The sequence below is a fragment of the Chenopodium quinoa genome, unplaced genomic scaffold (genome assembly GCF_001683475.1).
Source record: "Chenopodium quinoa cultivar QQ74 unplaced genomic scaffold, ASM168347v1, whole genome shotgun sequence".
In the NCBI taxonomy this organism is placed as follows: Eukaryota; Viridiplantae; Streptophyta; class Magnoliopsida; order Caryophyllales; family Amaranthaceae; genus Chenopodium; species Chenopodium quinoa.
This window is the reverse complement of record NW_018744633.1, coordinates 6,789,824-6,806,961: the sequence shown is the minus strand read 5'-3', so window position 1 is coordinate 6,806,961 and position 17,138 is coordinate 6,789,824. Positions and strand designations below refer to the sequence as shown.

The 17,138-nt window shown below is 36.0% G+C and overlaps 2 protein-coding genes and 1 pseudogene across 5 annotated transcripts; all 3 read right to left on the bottom strand.

Annotated features, from left to right (window-relative positions):
* Positions 1–695: 695 nt before the first annotated feature.
* On the bottom strand, positions 696–4,033 carry LOC110701367 (annotated as a pseudogene).
* A 4,601-nt stretch (positions 4,034–8,634) lies between these two features.
* LOC110701366 (4,5-DOPA dioxygenase extradiol-like) lies at positions 8,635–11,185 on the bottom strand. 2 transcript variants are annotated; one of them, XM_021879022.1, is made up of 4 exons: positions 10,819–10,906; positions 10,435–10,502; positions 9,456–9,826; positions 8,746–8,988 (listed from the first exon to the last, which is right to left on the bottom strand). In XM_021879022.1, exons 2-4 carry the CDS (start codon positions 10,468–10,470, stop codon positions 8,799–8,801), a joined length of 597 nt encoding a protein of 198 aa, XP_021734714.1. In that variant the 5' UTR covers positions 10,471–10,502; positions 10,819–10,906; the 3' UTR covers positions 8,746–8,798. The 2 variants fall into 2 exon arrangements, with proteins under 2 accessions (XP_021734713.1, XP_021734714.1); XM_021879021.1 differs by lacking the exon at positions 10,435–10,502 and having other exon boundaries at positions 8,635–8,988; positions 10,819–11,185.
* A 620-nt stretch (positions 11,186–11,805) lies between these two features.
* On the bottom strand, positions 11,806–15,203 carry LOC110701365 (ribosomal lysine N-methyltransferase 3-like). Of its 3 annotated transcripts, XR_002507342.1 has the most exons (6): positions 14,901–15,203; positions 14,444–14,816; positions 13,547–13,743; positions 13,015–13,291; positions 12,048–12,818; positions 11,806–11,949 (listed from the first exon to the last, which is right to left on the bottom strand). XR_002507342.1 is itself a non-coding variant. In XM_021879019.1 (5 exons), the coding sequence occupies exons 1-5, from the start codon at positions 14,909–14,911 to the stop codon at positions 12,147–12,149; spliced, it is 1,530 nt and encodes a 509-aa protein (XP_021734711.1). In that variant the 5' UTR covers positions 14,912–15,203; the 3' UTR covers positions 11,806–12,146. The 3 variants fall into 3 exon arrangements, 2 of the variants coding, with proteins under 2 accessions (XP_021734711.1, XP_021734712.1); XM_021879019.1 differs by having other exon boundaries at positions 11,806–12,818; XM_021879020.1 differs by lacking the exon at positions 14,901–15,203 and having other exon boundaries at positions 11,806–12,818; positions 13,547–13,747; positions 14,444–14,667.
* Positions 15,204–17,138: the final 1,935 nt, after the last annotated feature.

Sequence of the window (17,138 nt, the reverse complement as noted above, 5' to 3'; positions counted from 1 at the left end):
GTAAGATTTTATCTAACGTTTTAAGTTTTTATCTCATATCAGAAAAAGAGTTATACGGATAATAATGGATAAAAATAATAGTGTAACTCTGTGTAAGGGCTTGTTCACATTTACTTAATTTCAGTTCAGTTTAGCTCCAATCAGCTCAGTTCAGTTCAGCTCCAATCAGTTCAGTTCAGTTCAGCTCCTAATTTTCCTCTTTTAAAAAATATTCATTTCAACTCAGTTCAGCTTCAATCAGTTCAGTTCAGTTCAGTTTAGCTCCAATCAGTTCTATTCAGTTCAGTAAATGTGAAGAGACCCTGAGCGTAAAACAATGTAAAAGGCATATGGAAGAGAATTTGTAGGAGCCATTTTATAGTCCATATGATATGCAGATATGTTGCCATAGTCTAAGCTAGGCCTTCCAAATTTAAGAAAAGGCGGATATCCTTAGGGTTCTTAGGTAAAACGGTAGGTACCCCGTACCTAATTGTAAGGCCTCAATGTTTTACCGAATTTGAAATGTACTAGAAATTATTCTCGTATAATGACTTGATTTTGACCAAACCAAAAGATCAAATGATTATCCTATGTATTGAATTTCACCTTAATCAAAGTGTCAACAACAAAATTGTTGAGGACCATAATTATTCAAAATTACATAAGTCAACATATTTATAATCAAAATTATGTATTAGAATAGTAATTAAATTTATAATGTGAGACTTATTTTTATTATACTGCAAAGCATGTAGCTCACATAAGTGTTGTTACACTAAATTTCAATTCCAATGATAGAAATTAATCAGCAAACTTACAATGCAAATTATTGTACAACTGTACTGATCATTGAAAGAAAGAAAGAAAAAAAAAGACACGTAAATCAAAATACATGAAGCAAGGAGCAAACTAATAATAGTACATGTCAAAATAAAATGTGACAGTAATTGAGTACTAGCTAGCTTAGTGGTGTTGCACATCAAGGATTAGACTTAGTTTGGGGTGGTAAACTTGTAGGAGGCGTAAGATCAGGTACCAAGGCTCCAACTGCGGTGTATGAGCTCCGCCTTCGTGGTTGCCCCGGCAGCACCCAAGGCTACATGCAATGGGTAGAAATGATCAGGTGATGGGTGTGCTTTTCTTGCATGAGGCGCTTTTTGTAAGAAGTTATTCACATCTTCATGCCTGCATAGTTTTTTGAAGAGAAAATAATCCCATCAACATTGGTCTAAATACACTAGTGTTAGAGTGGACTAGTAACACTTCCAATTTAACAACACGTACAACATTTGTACAACATAATCACGAATTCAATGTGCAAAACATTTGCCAAACAAGGCATGAATGTGCAAAGATGCTCCCTTTAATTTGTCCAAATATAATTGTCACATTATCCCAACAGGTATGTAAGTTAAAAGCTATAATCCAAGTTTACGAGTATGTCCTTTCAAACTCGAGCCAATTAACATTCCTACCATACTTTAATTCAATCAATCAACATGAACTATTAATTCGAGATGCAGGGTATCTTAGCCTCAATACATACCAAAAATTAGTGCATTAGAATATGAAACACACATTTATGAAAAATGCATATAAGAAGCCTAGAATAATAGTTACCTTCCACTGATCAAAGCATCTTCAAGCCATTTATCAAACTCGCCGGCCCATGGAACAACTTCTTGATCTTTAGCACCCAGTTTGAGGTCCCTCAGGTTATGTGTGGCGCTTCCAGAACCAATGATGAGAACACCTTCCTCCTTAAGCGGAGCCAATGCTCGGCCCATGTTATAGTGGTACGTAGCATCCTTGTTCATTTGGATAGAGAGCTGACAAACAGGAATGTTAGCCTCAGGGTACATGAGCATCAAAGGCACCCATGCATCATGATCAAGCCCTCGTTTCTTGTCTATGTGCACGCGCTTGATTCCTGAGGTTGTCAAAAGCTCTTGCACTCGCTTTGCTAAATCTGGAGCCCCGGGAGCAGGATACTTGAGCTGTGAACACGTGAGGATGTTGATGTTATTAACACTAGCATAAAGCGCTTTTTTTTTTTATTTATTTATTTGCATTATGACAAAATCACACATCATTCGATACTATAAAATATTTAATATAAAATCGAATCTTGTCAAGTAATGTAGGTACGGAGTATTATTTTAGAATCCACTTGTTTATAATTGGATAGCAATTGATTGAATGTCACACTTTACACGAATAATACCATAAGAGTCGTGTCTCAAATCTCACCAAATTCTTATAGGAGTGCAATCTAAACAAAGTTACAAACTATTACAAACTATAACAATTGAATTTAAGAAATTAAGAAAAATCTCACCAACCCCCCAAAGGATATAACACAATGGCCGACCAACATCGATTATTCATTTCTTTTAGGATTGCCACCACCATAATTTTTTGTTATCACATATCCACCAAGTTTCCGCTGAAATTATTTCACTCTAATAATTGGGAGTTTGGAACAAGAAAAAGAGAACATCCCACCCATATTTTTTGTTTGTGCTATTCCTAGATATGAAAATGTGGATGTGACTATAAGTTTGTTTGTAAGAAGATTATGGGCCTATTCACATTTACTTAATTTCAGTTCAGTTTAGTTCATCTCTAATCAGTTCAGTTCAATTTAGCTCTAATTAGTTTAGTTCACTTCAGCTTTTAATTTCCCTCTCTCATAAAATATTCAGTTCAGCTCTAATCAGTCCAGTTCAGTTCAGTTCAATAAATATAAACAGGCCCTAAAAACAAATATTAAGAATTATTAAGCGTTAATAATGTTGATTAATGCTTGATTTTGTTATGAATTCTCAAAATTGTATACTGTATCATTTTAGAAAATATAATATAAAGGTCAACAATTTAGGAATGAAGTTCAAGTTGATGACAAGAAACAGGTATCTAGAGTCTAGACCCACATAATTTTTATTCCAAAGTTTTTATCTTTATTATGGACTTTATTTTGTTAGGAAAAATATAATTTGAACTTATATTTTCCACAAATTATTATTAGAGTTGTTTATTTGTGGAAAATTCCTATAAAAAGTTGACCAACCAATCAAAATTAAGCATAAGAAATATTATTACATGTAACATAAAACTTTCTAGAAAACCCATTTCCAGATTTCCTACATTCACTAAATTAGTATGAGTACTCTAATACATTAAGTTTTTACTATAAAAATAATATCACGTCTTATTCTATACTATCATTGGTCCAATAGTTAAATTCTACAATATTCCAAAAGGGTTGCGTGTAACATATTCCTTTCAACAAAGACAGCAATTCCACAAATATTCACATAAAAAAAATACTGGTATGCCAAATTTCCAAACAAAAGAAAAAAAAAATTAATTAATTAAATGAAAAAATGAGATTTATTACCTTATACATGGGAGCAGGAAAGCCATAAAAATCGTAGATTGTATCACAAACATCAACAGAATTAACAGTAGGTTAATTTGTTTCATAGTGACCCGAAATAATAAGAATAGATTTTGGTTTTTGATCAAATATTTTTTCTTTCCAACTCTGTAAAAAGCGTCGAGCAGGTAACGAATCGTCGATAGAAAGCGCCGGTGAACCATGCGATAAATAAAACGTCTGGTTTATTTTATCGGCGCTCATTTTCGTCGTTGTTTTTATTGAAAAATTGGCTAGTAAAAAGATGGTGAAGGAAAAAGATATGAAATAAATAAGGTGATGAAATTTGGGTTTGAGTTTGGTTGAAAATATTGAGAAATAAAAAATTGAATATGAAGAAGAGTAATTTGGGTTGCGAAACTTGCGTTGTGGAGTCATAGTTTTATAGCTAAAAGAGATGATGACATATAAGCTGACCTTTTCGATATTGCTTTCATTTTCACACTTCATTCATTTGAACGTTGATTTTTATTTTTATTTTTCCTTTTTTTTTTAATTTCTTTTGAAAAAAAAATACATTTTTTATAATCTTAGGTATGCGTTTTCATGTGGAGTAATTTTATATTGACTAGACAATCAATTATTCTCCCAAACTAAATATATATTGCGGTATGCCAAACTTTATTTTTATGGTTAATGGAAAATATATGGAAAAAAAATATATATAAAAATATAAAATATCCTCATTTTGCGTAACATATAAATCATTTTACATGATCAAACAAGTGTGATGAATAGTGCAAAAGTCCAGTTGTTGCAATAATTTTGGAACGGAGGAAATACTGTAGTCCCCATATTATTAAGTACTCCCTCCGTCCCCTTTTGATAGTCACTTATGTCACTTTTGGTGACCCAAAATGTTAGTCACATTTAGAGTTGTCAATTCGGGTAAACAGATCAGGTTAGGGTCGGGTCAACTCGGGTCGGGTCAATTCACATTAATTCCATAACCTATGCGGGTCGGGTTTGGGTTGGGTCATGCTTGAGTCGGGTCACGTCGTGTCATACTTCTTATCGGGTTTGGGTGGGGTTTAGGTCAGGTTAATAACAGGTCGGGTTACATTCAATTCGGGTGAACAGTAGGTAGGGTTTAATTTGGGTTTTAACGGGTTAAAACGGGTTAGGGTAATTCTCGGATTCAGGTCGGGTTTGGTTCAAGTTAATAATTTACGGGTTAGAATCAGGTCAGGTCAATCTCGGGTTTGAGTCGGGTTCGGTTCAAGTCAATAATTTGCAAATTATAATCAGGTTGGGTCATTTTCAAGTCGGATCATTCTCGGGTTCAAGTCGGTTTCAGTTCAAGTCAATAAATTGCGGATTATAATCAGGTCGGGTCATTTTCAAATCGGATCATTCTCGGGTTCAAGTCAAGTTCAGTTCAAGTCAATAAATTGCGGGTTATAATCAGGTTAGGTCATTTCCAAGTCGGGTTATGCTCGAATTCAAGTCGGGTTATGTTCAAATCAATAATTTGCAGGTTACAACAGGCCGGGTCATTTCCAAATCAGGTCATGTTCGGGTTCAACTAACTATAAATAGATAATTATCATTTTTATCAAGCTAATTATTTTCTTTAACTTTAATATATATGGCAATATACTAGGAAACTATAGTCTATAATTTAGGAAGATAATTATCTACTTTGACCATACAATAAATATATACTATATTTAACTCTTAAATTTGAGGATGATGCTCCTTTCTTTTGTTGGCCTGGAACGACTTGGTCTCCCAAGACAAAATTCTTTGATCAATAATAATAAGGTGGTCTAAATTGCATTTAAGGTGATTTGAAATCGGGTCAGGAACAATTTGGGTTGAAATTAGGTCGGGTCAATAACAAGTCGTCTTAATTTCGAGTCGGGTTAGTAACAGATCGGGTTGAATTTTTGGGTTGGGTAAGTAATAGGTTTGGTAAAATTCGAGTCGGGTCAATAACAAGTCGGGTTGAATTTGTGTCGGGTCAATAACAAGTCGGGTTGATTTCGGTTCGGGTTTATTACAGGTTGGGTTAAATTCGGATTGGGTTAGGAACGGGTCGGGTTGAATTCAGTTCAGGTTAGTAACAAGTCAGGTTAAATTCGGGTTTTGACGGGTTAAAACGGGTTTGGGTCAATTTCGATTCAAGTCGGGTTCGGTGCAAGTTAATTGAATTGGTCGTTGTAAGTCGGTAAATCGGTGCAAGTTGTAAACCGGTAAGTTGGCCGTTTAAAAGCAAATTGAATGGTTCCACACACCCAATTGGACTCCCGGAGAATATTAGGGACCATGGTAAACATTTCAGAAATTTTTATTTCTGAATGAAAAAAAAACAAAAAACAAAACAAAAAATTCAAAAATTGAAGACTAATATCCACGCTTTTTGAGAAATTTTGGAGGTTTCGAGACCCGGTGTCGAAAAGTCTTGAAATTCTATAAGATACATCTCGAGGTCATATAATGCCGTTTGGAACCATATATGATCATTATATGTTGTCATAAATGTTCGTCGTAGGCTTGAATTAATGAAATCCGTGCAACTTGTAAACCGGTAATTAAATTGGTCGTTTAAAGGCAAATTGGATGGTTCCACCAACCTAATTGGACTTCCGGAGGGTATTAGGGACCATGGTAAACATTTCGGCAATTTTTATTTCCGAGGGGAAAAAAAGTCAAAAATTTTCAAAATTAAAGGCTAATATCCACGCTTTTGAGAAATTTTGGAGGTTTCGGGGCCCGGTGTAGAATAGAAATGAGATTTTATTAGATACATCTCGGGGTCATATAATGACGTTTGAAACCATAAATGACCATTATATGTTGTCAAAATGTTCGTGGTAAGCTCGAGTTAATGAAATAAGTGCAAGTTGTAAACCGGTAAATTAACCGTTTAAATGCAAATTGGATGGTTCCGTCCACCTAATTGGACTACCAGAGGGTATTAGGAACCATGGTAAAAATTTTGGCAATTTTTATTTTCTGGCGAAAAAAGTCAAAAAATTCCAAAATTAAAGGCTAATATCCACGCTTTTTGAGAAATTTTTGAGGTTTCGGGGTCCGGTATCGAAAAGCTTTGAGATTTTAGGGGATACATATCGTGGTCATATGATACTGTTTTAAACCATAAATTATCATTATATGTTGTCATAAATGTTCGTGATAGGCTTGAGTTAATGAAATCGGTGCAAGTTGTAAACCGGGTAAATTTACCATTTAAAGGCAAATTGGATGGTTCCACCCACCTAATTGGACTCCCGGTGGGTATTTGGGACCATGGTAAACATTTCAGCAATTTTTATATCCAGACGAAAAAAGTAAAAAAATTCCAAAGTTGAAGGCTAATAATATCCACGCTTTTTGAGAATTTTCGAACGTTTCGGGGCCCAGTGTCGAAAAGTATTGAGATTTTAGGGGATACATCTCGGGGTCATATAATGCCGTTTGGATTCATATATGATCATTATATGTTGTCATAAATGTTCGTGGTAAGCTTGAGTTAATGAAATCGGTTCAAGTTGTAAACCGGTAAATTGGTCGGTTAAAGGCAAATTAGATGGTTCCACCGAGCCAGTTGGACTCCCGGAGGGTATTAGGGACCATGGTAAACATTTCGGCAATTTTTATTTCCGGGTGAAAAAAAAGTAAAAAATTCCAAAATTGAAGGCTAATATCCACGCTTTTTGAGAAATTTTGGAGGTTTTGGGTAGAGCTGTCAATTCGGGTAAATGGTCGGGTTTGGGTCGGTAAGAGTGGGTCGGGTCAATTCGGATAAATTCCATAACCTATGCGGGTCGGGTTTGGGTTGGGTCATGCTTGAGTCGGGTCACGTCGAGTTATACTTCTTATCGGGTTTAGGTCGGGTTTAGGTCAGGTTACATTCGGGTCAGGTGAACAATAGGTCATGTTTAATTCGGTTTTTCACGGGTTAAAACGGGTTTGGGTAATTCTCGAGTTTGAGTCGGGTTGGTTCAAGTCAATAGTTTGCAGGTGAGAATCAGGTCGGGTCATTCTCGGGTTTGAGTCGGGTTCAATTTAAGTCAATAATTTGCAGATTATAATCAGGTCGGGTCATTTTCAAGTCGGGTCATTCTCGGGTTCGGTTCAATTCAATAATTTGCGGGTTATAATCAGGTTGGGTCATTTCCAAGTCGTGTCATTCTCGGAGTCAAGTCGGGGTATGTTCAAGTCAATAATTTGCAGGTTACAATCAGGTCGGGTCATTTCCAAGTCAGGTCATATTCGGGTTCAACTAACTATAAGTAGATAATTATCATTTTTATCAAGCTAATTATTTCCTTTAACTATAATATATATGCCAATATACTAGGGAACTACAGTTTATAATTTAGGAAGTTAATTATCTTCTTTGACCATAGAACAAATATAAACTATATTTCACTCTTAAATTTGAGGATGATACTCCTTTCTTTTGCTGGCCTTGACCGACTTGGTCTCCCTAGACAAAATGGTTTGATCAAAAATAATAAGGTGGTCTAAATTGCATTTAAGGTGATTTGAAATCGGCTCAGAAATAATTTGGGTTGAATTTAAGTTGGGTCAATAACAAGTCATGTTGATTTTGAGTTGGGTTAGTAACAGATCGGGTTGATTTTTTTTGTCGGTTTAGTTCGGGTCGGGTCAATAACAACTCGGGTTGAATTTGGGTCAGGTCAATCAAGTCGAGTTGATTTCGGGTCGGGTTTGTAACAGATTGGGTTAAATTCGGGACAGGTTAGGAACGAGTCGGGTTGAATTCAAGTCAGGTTAGTAACAAGTCGGGTTAAATTCGGGTTTTGACGGATTAAAATGGGTCTGGGTCAATTTCGGTTCAAGTTGGGTTCGGTTCAAGTCATTAATTTACGGGTTACATTCAGGTCGGGTCATCTCCAGGTCAGTTTATGTTTGGGTTCGGGTCTCACATACTCGGGTCTAGGGTTGGTTTCAGGTCGTGTCAGATCGGGTTTGGGTCACCATTTTTTCGGGTTCAGATGGGTCGGTTAATAATCGAGTTTGAGTCGGTATTTCGGGTCGGGTCAACTTTTGACAGCTCTAGTCACATTTGCTTTTTTCAAGTACCATTAATATTATTATTTTTACCAAAATTCTCTTCTATTTACAAAAATATTTGTGCAAAGTAAACTTTCCCATGTACTTTAATTATTTTTTTCCTTTTAGTTTTTTGCATACTCAATGTACTTTTACTACTTCTTACTTATGTTTATTAATTCCCATGATTTTCTACCAAAAATGACTATCAAAAGGGCAGGAGGGGTATATATATATAATCCCATAATCTGCAGAATTTTACACTCAGTTTAACCGTTGTTACAGATTTATACGCTGATGTACAGAGTATCAATGGGCTAAAAAAAACAACAGTAGTGTAACAAGGTAAATATCAGCTGGATGTAAACATGTAGGAGCCATATGACATGGTGCCATGATCCCAGCTGTTATGAATGAGCTCTGCCTTCCAGTTTTCACCGGCGGCTCCCATGGCTACATGTAATGGATAGAAGTGCTCTGGCCATGGATGCGCCAATTTCCAGTTAGGTGCTTTGGTTTCACATTTATTCACTTCTTCATACCTGAAAAACAGAGCGAATTATAGTTATATACTCATAGTAAAGACCTATGTTTCGATAGTAAGGTTTTTCATCGAATCTCTGTCTAAGCGAAAGGTGTATTATGCAGTCCTAGAGAAACATACCCTCGGATCCCTAATCACTATGCTCACCAAAATGCTTCTTATTGAGTTACTAAATTTGCACTCATGAAAGAACAATGACATTATAGTTTACAGTCAAGACAAGAACAATAAAGATTGACTCAATTCCTGAGAGGTTTCCACTTTCTACCTCATAAAGCATCATGGATAAAAAAAAAAAAGGCAAGATTCGAGCACAGAACAGGTGCAGATGATGTGCTAAACCGCGACACCATAGCATTTCTGAACATTATTGAATAAACCATGTATAAAATCGTGCCATATCATGCACAACATTCTGTACATGTAGAATTTCAATTAAAAAAGACTGAGAACTAGTGAGGTTACCTTCCATTTGTTATAGCTGTTTCAAGCCAGCGATCAAAATCTGTAGCCCATGGAGCAACTCCGTCATAAAAATGAGGGGTACTGTTCGAAGGGTGTGTTGCACTTCCAGAACCAATGATGAGTACACCTTCATCCTTCAGAGGAGCCAATGCTCGTCCCAATTCGTAGTGGTATGCTCCATCCAAATGCGATTGAACAGAGAGCTGACAAACAGGAATGTCAACCTCGGGATACATGAACATCAGAGGCACCCATGCACCATGATCCAGCCCACGTTTCTTGTCAATGTTTACAGTTTTGAACCCTGATGTAGTAAGAAGTTCTTGTACCCTCTTTGCCAAATCTGGAGACCCTGGAGCTGGATACTTGAACTGTAAACCAAATGAAGGTATGTTAACATTCTAATTCCTCACTCTGTATTGTATTAAATGCTCAGTAAAATATTGCTAAAATAAAACTTTTCACCCTAATAACTGCATTTGTGTAAGTATGCAGTACACGGACATTTGAGTGCATACTAAGTTACTAACACGCGAAATTTGACAAATATAACACCCCGTTTCAGAATGATATATAAGATTTCATGCTCATAACTCTTAAGCCTCATTGCAGTACACAGACAACACAGTATTGAACATTACATAATTTTCATTCCCATTTGAGGTTCGACTGTTGACCATACATTGAATTTACCTTACATAGTTACATGAAACTACTAAGTACAACAAAAATTAGCTAGGGGCAATCTTTACAATATTCCTAACGAATTTATAGAACTTTTTTGGATTTTCTTGACTAGTTGGCCCTTGGGGACATTTGAATACAAACAAGTGATAAACGCGAATTACTAACTAGCATAAAATTAAATGATCATATAAAATCATTTGCAACATAACCCGGTAAATTCTATTGTACAACCAGTTGATAAATGAATAAATCATACAAGAGATTTGGTTCTTAGTACTCCATAGTTTCTTACCGTACACATAATAATAACCTTTGGTTGATCTTTCATCCATTCAGAAATGAAATTTTCTGTCAAATATCCTACTAAAAACAGTTGAATGATACCCTTGAAGAAGTTACTACAAACAGATAAAACTCTAATTTGAGATCCCCATCTTTCACAAATTCCATTTATAACTACCCTGATAATTGCATTATCCAATCTTTTTCCCAAAATTTAAGAACTCACACATTTCAATAACCTAGACAATATTCATTGTAAAATGAAATTATTTCCTTTTATAGAAATAAATAATAATAAACCAACTGCAAAAATTAATAACCCAGAAATTAAAACCCCACAAAACGAAAAAAATAAATAAATCCAACTATAAAAAAAGGGAGGAGAAAGAAGGACCTGATACATGCGAGCAGGGAAGCCATAGAAATCATAGATGGTATCATTGACGTCCACAGAATTTACAGCAGGTTCATCAGTTTCCCAGTGAGCTGAAATTACCAAAATAGCCTTTGGTTTCTTGGAATACACTTTCTCTCTCCAACTTTCTAAGAATTTTCTTGAAGGTTTTGACTCTTCAATAGTCATCATTGGAGTTCCATGAGATACAAAAAACGTTTCTTTGATGTTTTCTTCTCCACCCATTTCTTTCAATTTGGAATTAATCAAGAATTTTAGTGAAGATTTTCTTTTGATTTGTGCAAGTGTGCAACTGTTGAAAATGAAGGAATTTTAAGAAGTTTGGGTGGTTGTTGATATTTATGGCATAAGAAGAGGAACATGTTAGAAGATCATCATTTATCATAAAATCCTGTTGAAAATGATATTTCGCTATTATTATAAATGACAAAGTATTTTGCCAACAAAGCATTCAAAAGTCCACCAATAATCCAAATTTATATGGGTTATAGACTTATGGGTCTTATTATATATGCAGGATAACAAGCATTATTATTTTAGATATTAATATTGTATACAATGTATATTCATTTTTCTTACAATTAGTTTTCTTTAAAATTTCCTCAGTAAATAAAATATCCAATATATGAATAAAATAGAAGAAGAAAAAAAACTAAAAATGGCAATATTATTCTTATTCTATATTAATTTTTTAAAATAGATTTTTGATGGCACAATTAAGTTTGGAATAACATCTTTATACATAGGATTGGACTAAGAACTTGGAAGGGAAATAAAAAATAATTTGAGAGAGATTAGAAAAGGATGGTGACAGGAAATCAAAACTATTATTTCAAAATTAAAATAATTAATCAACCATATTCAACACGATACAGTTTCTTTCTAACAGGAAGACAAATTTAAACTAGCAAATATAGTTGGAACAAATAAGTAATACACAAAGCATGGAATGAAAAACAGAGAACATACAAAATTAACAGGGCTGCTGATATAAATTGAGCAAAATGAAATATCTGAAATCAATACACATCAGGATCACCGGATTTGTCAACCTTCAAAGGTAGGAGTCACATAAGGCTCAAAATTTCACCATTGGTGTGTTCACAAAATCTGCAAGGGCAATTACTTGACTTTCCATTATGCTTCCTCTTAAGTTTGAATGATCATTCACCATAATTTTCAAACCCTTACACAAAAAGAATGCTTACCTAGCTGAAATCAGAATCAATCAAACAATGTATTCAGAAAAACCTTTTCTCTAATTTATGCAACTCAAAATATTCTTCACCCAAGATCAGTGAACCGTATCACGATTTCAATTTCTTCCGCAAATGCGGCCTTGGGGCCTTGCTAAGCGACTTAGCACCCGCTTCAGCATAATTCCTAAGCTTTTGTATGATCCTTCTTTCACTAACACGAAGGACCAACGAATGGTACAACTTCCTATCTATACTACAGTCACATTTACTTAAGCTCTCCATATCATGTTCCAATGAGCTAGTGCCATACAAGCCCTCTCTTATATCAGCAAGGGACATTAGAGCCTTGCGGACACTCTTTGTCAATAACATATCAGTGCTCATTTCAGATATTTTCCCCTGCAGAATTTTTCCTGCCTTAGATGTATTTGAATGATCAGACTCGCTGGGATTTCCTTTTGAGGCTAAGGTGAGATCCAACTTAGTATATGTTTCTTCAGGCAATAAGACTATATAAAGCAAAATTAATAGCTCGAGTTGGGGTTCCCCTTCATATGAAATCTCAAAGTATTCTGAGTTCTGGCTTTCACAGCCAGAATACCCAAGCTTTCTCCATAAAGACAGTCTTGCTCTGCTGTGACGACCAGAAAAGAGAGATGAACTCCATTGAAGCACAAGTTCTAAGTCAATATTGATAATGTCGAAAGGATTATCTAGTTCTGTAAATCCATATCTATGCAGCAATGCTGCATTGCCCACATACCCATACGTGTTAAAGACCTGAAAAATTAAGAGAAGTCAGAAAATCCATGTTTTCATCCATAAATCAATAATGGTCAAAACTTCTCCCTTCATAACTCATTGACAAGGATATTGCCACACATTCAAGAGTGAAAGAGGGCGGGGGGGGGGGGGGGGGGTATTCCAGATGGCAATGCATTATCTAGTGAAAGATATTACTATACAAGATGCTAACCTCTGAACCAGCTTTGACATCCTTCACAAGAATCATTTCTAATACCAAGGGATTGTCTGGTGTCTCTTCAGAATCTAATTTCGGGCCATCTGAAGAACTCTGTACCACTGAAGTACCCGACAAACCATTCTCTTTAAACAAAGATTTTCCACTTGAGATTTTATCACTGCTATCAATCTCATCATCATCAGTCACACTCGAAACACTGTCATCAGATTCATCAGGTGACGAAGAAGTGGTGAAGTGCACATCCTCAGCTCCAGTCTTGTGATTAAAACTATTTATCAGGAGAGAATTTCGCATTCTTATTCATTAAAACTTACAAATATCTAAATTTCTTGTATATATGTAATTGTAATTGAAAATGAGAGAAGATGGATGAATGAGTGAATTTGATTAGCAAGCAAGCGAAGCAAAATGTTATCATTGATTTTGCAATAATATAAACAACTCTCCATTGTCACTCAATTTAGATAACTGCAATATGTCAGAACCAATCATTCATTGGGTGAAGAGGAAGTGCATAACTTACAGGTCTGCTAAAGGAACCATACCAGCACCATGGTAATCATCTATTTGAAAGGATCGAGATGCAATAAGACTTTTTGCAGCAAAGTAATCTTCAACACCAAAAAATCTTGAATCAATAACAAATTTTTCTGAGTGAATCAAAGGCAGAATGCATTCTTTCCAGTCCTCATAGACAAGAGCCTTGTCTTCTTTCATTGTCTGCCTACATGTGACAAAAATCATCACAAACCGAAAATACACCATCTTCAAGCCATAATAGACAGATTTAGAAAGACAAACCAAGAGCTTCAACTAGATTGTATTAAGCAGAAATAATCTATCAGAAGCAAAGTTTCACATAAGTAGAGAATACAGTTGAACTTATCACTCGAAACTAAATGATTTTGTTATTAGAACAATGAGCTTTCCCAAAGAATCTCTAAAGGAAGCTGAATTTGATTAACTATCACTCTAATTAAACAATTCCATTTTCTTATTTCCTTGTTTTCACATACTTGAACACAAAACCATCACAAGTTCTTAAAAACTACCTATTTCATACAGTAACATAATTATGAAACCCAAAGATTCAACACAATTTGATAATGTAACTCAATTAACTAAACAAAAACCAACTTAAATCAATATGTGATCAAATTAGACAAACCCTTAAACATAGCAAACACAGCTGATTAAAAAAAAACGAGCCTTGATAACTCGCTTAGTAGGTTAAAGTCTCGTGGTACAGATACTTTTAATCAAACTCCGTCTATGTAAAAATGTTTGATCCTAACACATTTATATTGCCAAAATACAACATTTCTGAAAACAAATTAAAAACTGAAACATACATTATAACCATTGTAATAATAAATTGACAAATGAAACAAAGTAAGAATAGAGGAGAGAGAAAGAGGACCTTATGAAGCTCAGTACCAGAAAGAAGACGATCAATATCATCCAAACTCCAAACCAAAGGCAACGGTTCAAACTTAGGCAACAATTGAAGGTAACCATCCCAATTAGAGTTGGAACCCAGGCTTCTCTCATACATAACCGCAACACAAAGCCCTAAACACCCATCAAAATCAGCGTCTTCAATAATCGGCGAAGCGGAGGAAGTTCGAATGGTTAAGCAAGCATTCTTAGGGATTGTAGCAATGAGGTCGCCTTCTTTGAGTTCGGATTTCGATTTCACGCAGATTCCGGCGCTTTCTGTGTCGAGAAATTCAAGGGCGTCGCTGAATTGAATGCCGTTTGAGGTCATCCATCGCTTGAATGCTCGAAGACGCCTGTTGAGAGGAGAGAGAAAGTGTTATAGAGGAGTGTGAGAAGGGGAGTGGTGATGGAGAAGGAGAAGGAGAGAGAAAGTTTACCTGGACGCCATTGTTGCAGAGGATGGAGGTTGTCTTTGTCGTCGGCGGGAGTTTTCAGAGCGCCGTTAAACGGGATTGCATGGGTTTGAACTTTAGAATTAGGTCTTTTTCAAGCCCAATTCTATTGAATTTATTTTTTTATTTTTTTAATAATTTCTTTATCATGGCAAATACAAGTTGAAATGCTAGATTAACAAAATTGTTAATCTGGTGTCATTTTTCGTAAATATGTTCAAATATAGTGGTCATTAGTTCACTGATTTTGGATAGCTGTCCATCCATTCATGCAATTATTACTTTACCGTAGTTAGTTGGTCATCCAACGCAAATGACGCATTTACCCTTATAATGCCACTTGAAAAGACTATTAAGCCCCCAGATTTTGTTTATCTGAGGAATGAATTGGGCAGTGCTAGAGGTGGCCAGTGGGCCGGGTTGGACCCAGCCCACCCTAACTCGCACGGCTGGTGGGTCACGTGGGTCCGACCCGGTTTCAATCCGGCACAGCCCGGTACAGCTCGGATTTAATCCGGGTTGTGTCGTGGGTCCAAAATTTTCGACACAACCCATTTCAACCCAGCTCAATTTAACCCGTTTGATTCGACCCAAATCGCACAACCCGTTTTGACTCATTTAATTCGACACACCTAGCCCGTGAACCCACCTAACCCGACCCACCTGGCACAACCCAGCCCGCACGGCCCACCCGCACGAATGACCCACCCAACCCGCACGAGCCAACCCACCTAACCCGCACGCATGACCCACCCAACCCGCACGCATGACCCACCCAACCCGCACGGCCGGCACAACCCGCACGGCCCGCACAACCCGCACGGCCCGCACAGCCCGCACAATTCGCACGACCCGCACGGCCCGCACGGCCTAACATCCATTTTAAAAAAAAAAACGGCTAGTTTTTTGTATCTAACGGCTAGTTTTTTGTATCTAACGGCTAGTTTTTTAAGTGTATGATCATCCATTCTATTTTTCCTATAAATACCAATTCCATTTCACTCAAATTTCCACACAAATTCAAGCTTTCTTTCTCTCTTACTTAAAAATTCTTATTGTTCTCAAATTCTCAAGTGTTATATAGAGTTATATTTTTGTTAAAAAAAATCTCCTTAATATTATTATTAGTATTCTTAAGATTCTAAAAAAAAAAAGTTCTTCTCCATATTATAATTAGTAATCATACAAAAAAAAAAATGAGCTCAAGAGGAGGAATGGGAAGGAGTCAAAGTGGTGGTCGAAGTGGTAGCCAAAGGAGTGGTGGTGCAAATTTTTCGTATGAAATTAATACGGAAAATTTAAACCAATTTGTCAATGAATATGGAGATTATGGTTTAGGAGATAGGCAAAATATTCAAACGTCTCCACCACAACATTTCTCCCACGAGTCCCACCAATCATCAAGTTCAACTATGCCACCTCCATCGCAACCAACATCTCAACCTTCATCTCAAGGTAATTTCTAATTAAATTTTTATTGTTATGAATATTTAAAAAAACTATTATTAATGATTATAAAGTTAGTTTAGTTTCCAATTTTCTATGATTTACAATTAGTTAATTACCATGAAAAATGCGTTTAAATAAGTATAATTAAAATATTTAAAATTTAAAAGCTTATTTTCATGAATAGCATTTAAAAATTAATTTTAATAATTTGATTTATGAAAGGTGGTGGCGGTGAAAGTAGAGGTCGAGCACATTTTTCTTGGGTGTGGAAACATTTTGAACGAGTTGAGGTCACACCCCCGGGATGGCAACCTGGTCAACCAAAGAGGTTCAAGTGTACATGCCTAGTTTGCAAGGCGCTAGGTGCAAATGTCAAGTCATATAATTGGAAAACGGGAGATGGAACCGGAACCTTGAGTCGGCATTTGCAAAATAAACACGACTTGTTCGAAAATGGCCCCCGTCCTTCGGGGGGTGGCGTCCAAACACAATTGGGTGGATACATGAACCAACCCGACGGAGGTACACCTTTCATTTATAATAAAGATAGAATGATTGATGAAATGAGTACTTTAGTTATTGCTAATGAATACCCTTTTAGTTACGGTGAAAATGCAAACGTTGAGCATTTTAATAAAGTTGCATTACAACCTGCATTTACTCGTGTCCCCCGAAATACCCTAAGACGTTATACACAAACTTCTTATTATAAGTATAGGAGTGGTTTGATTGAATTATTTCGTACTTTTGATGGTCGTGTTAGTTTTACAAGTG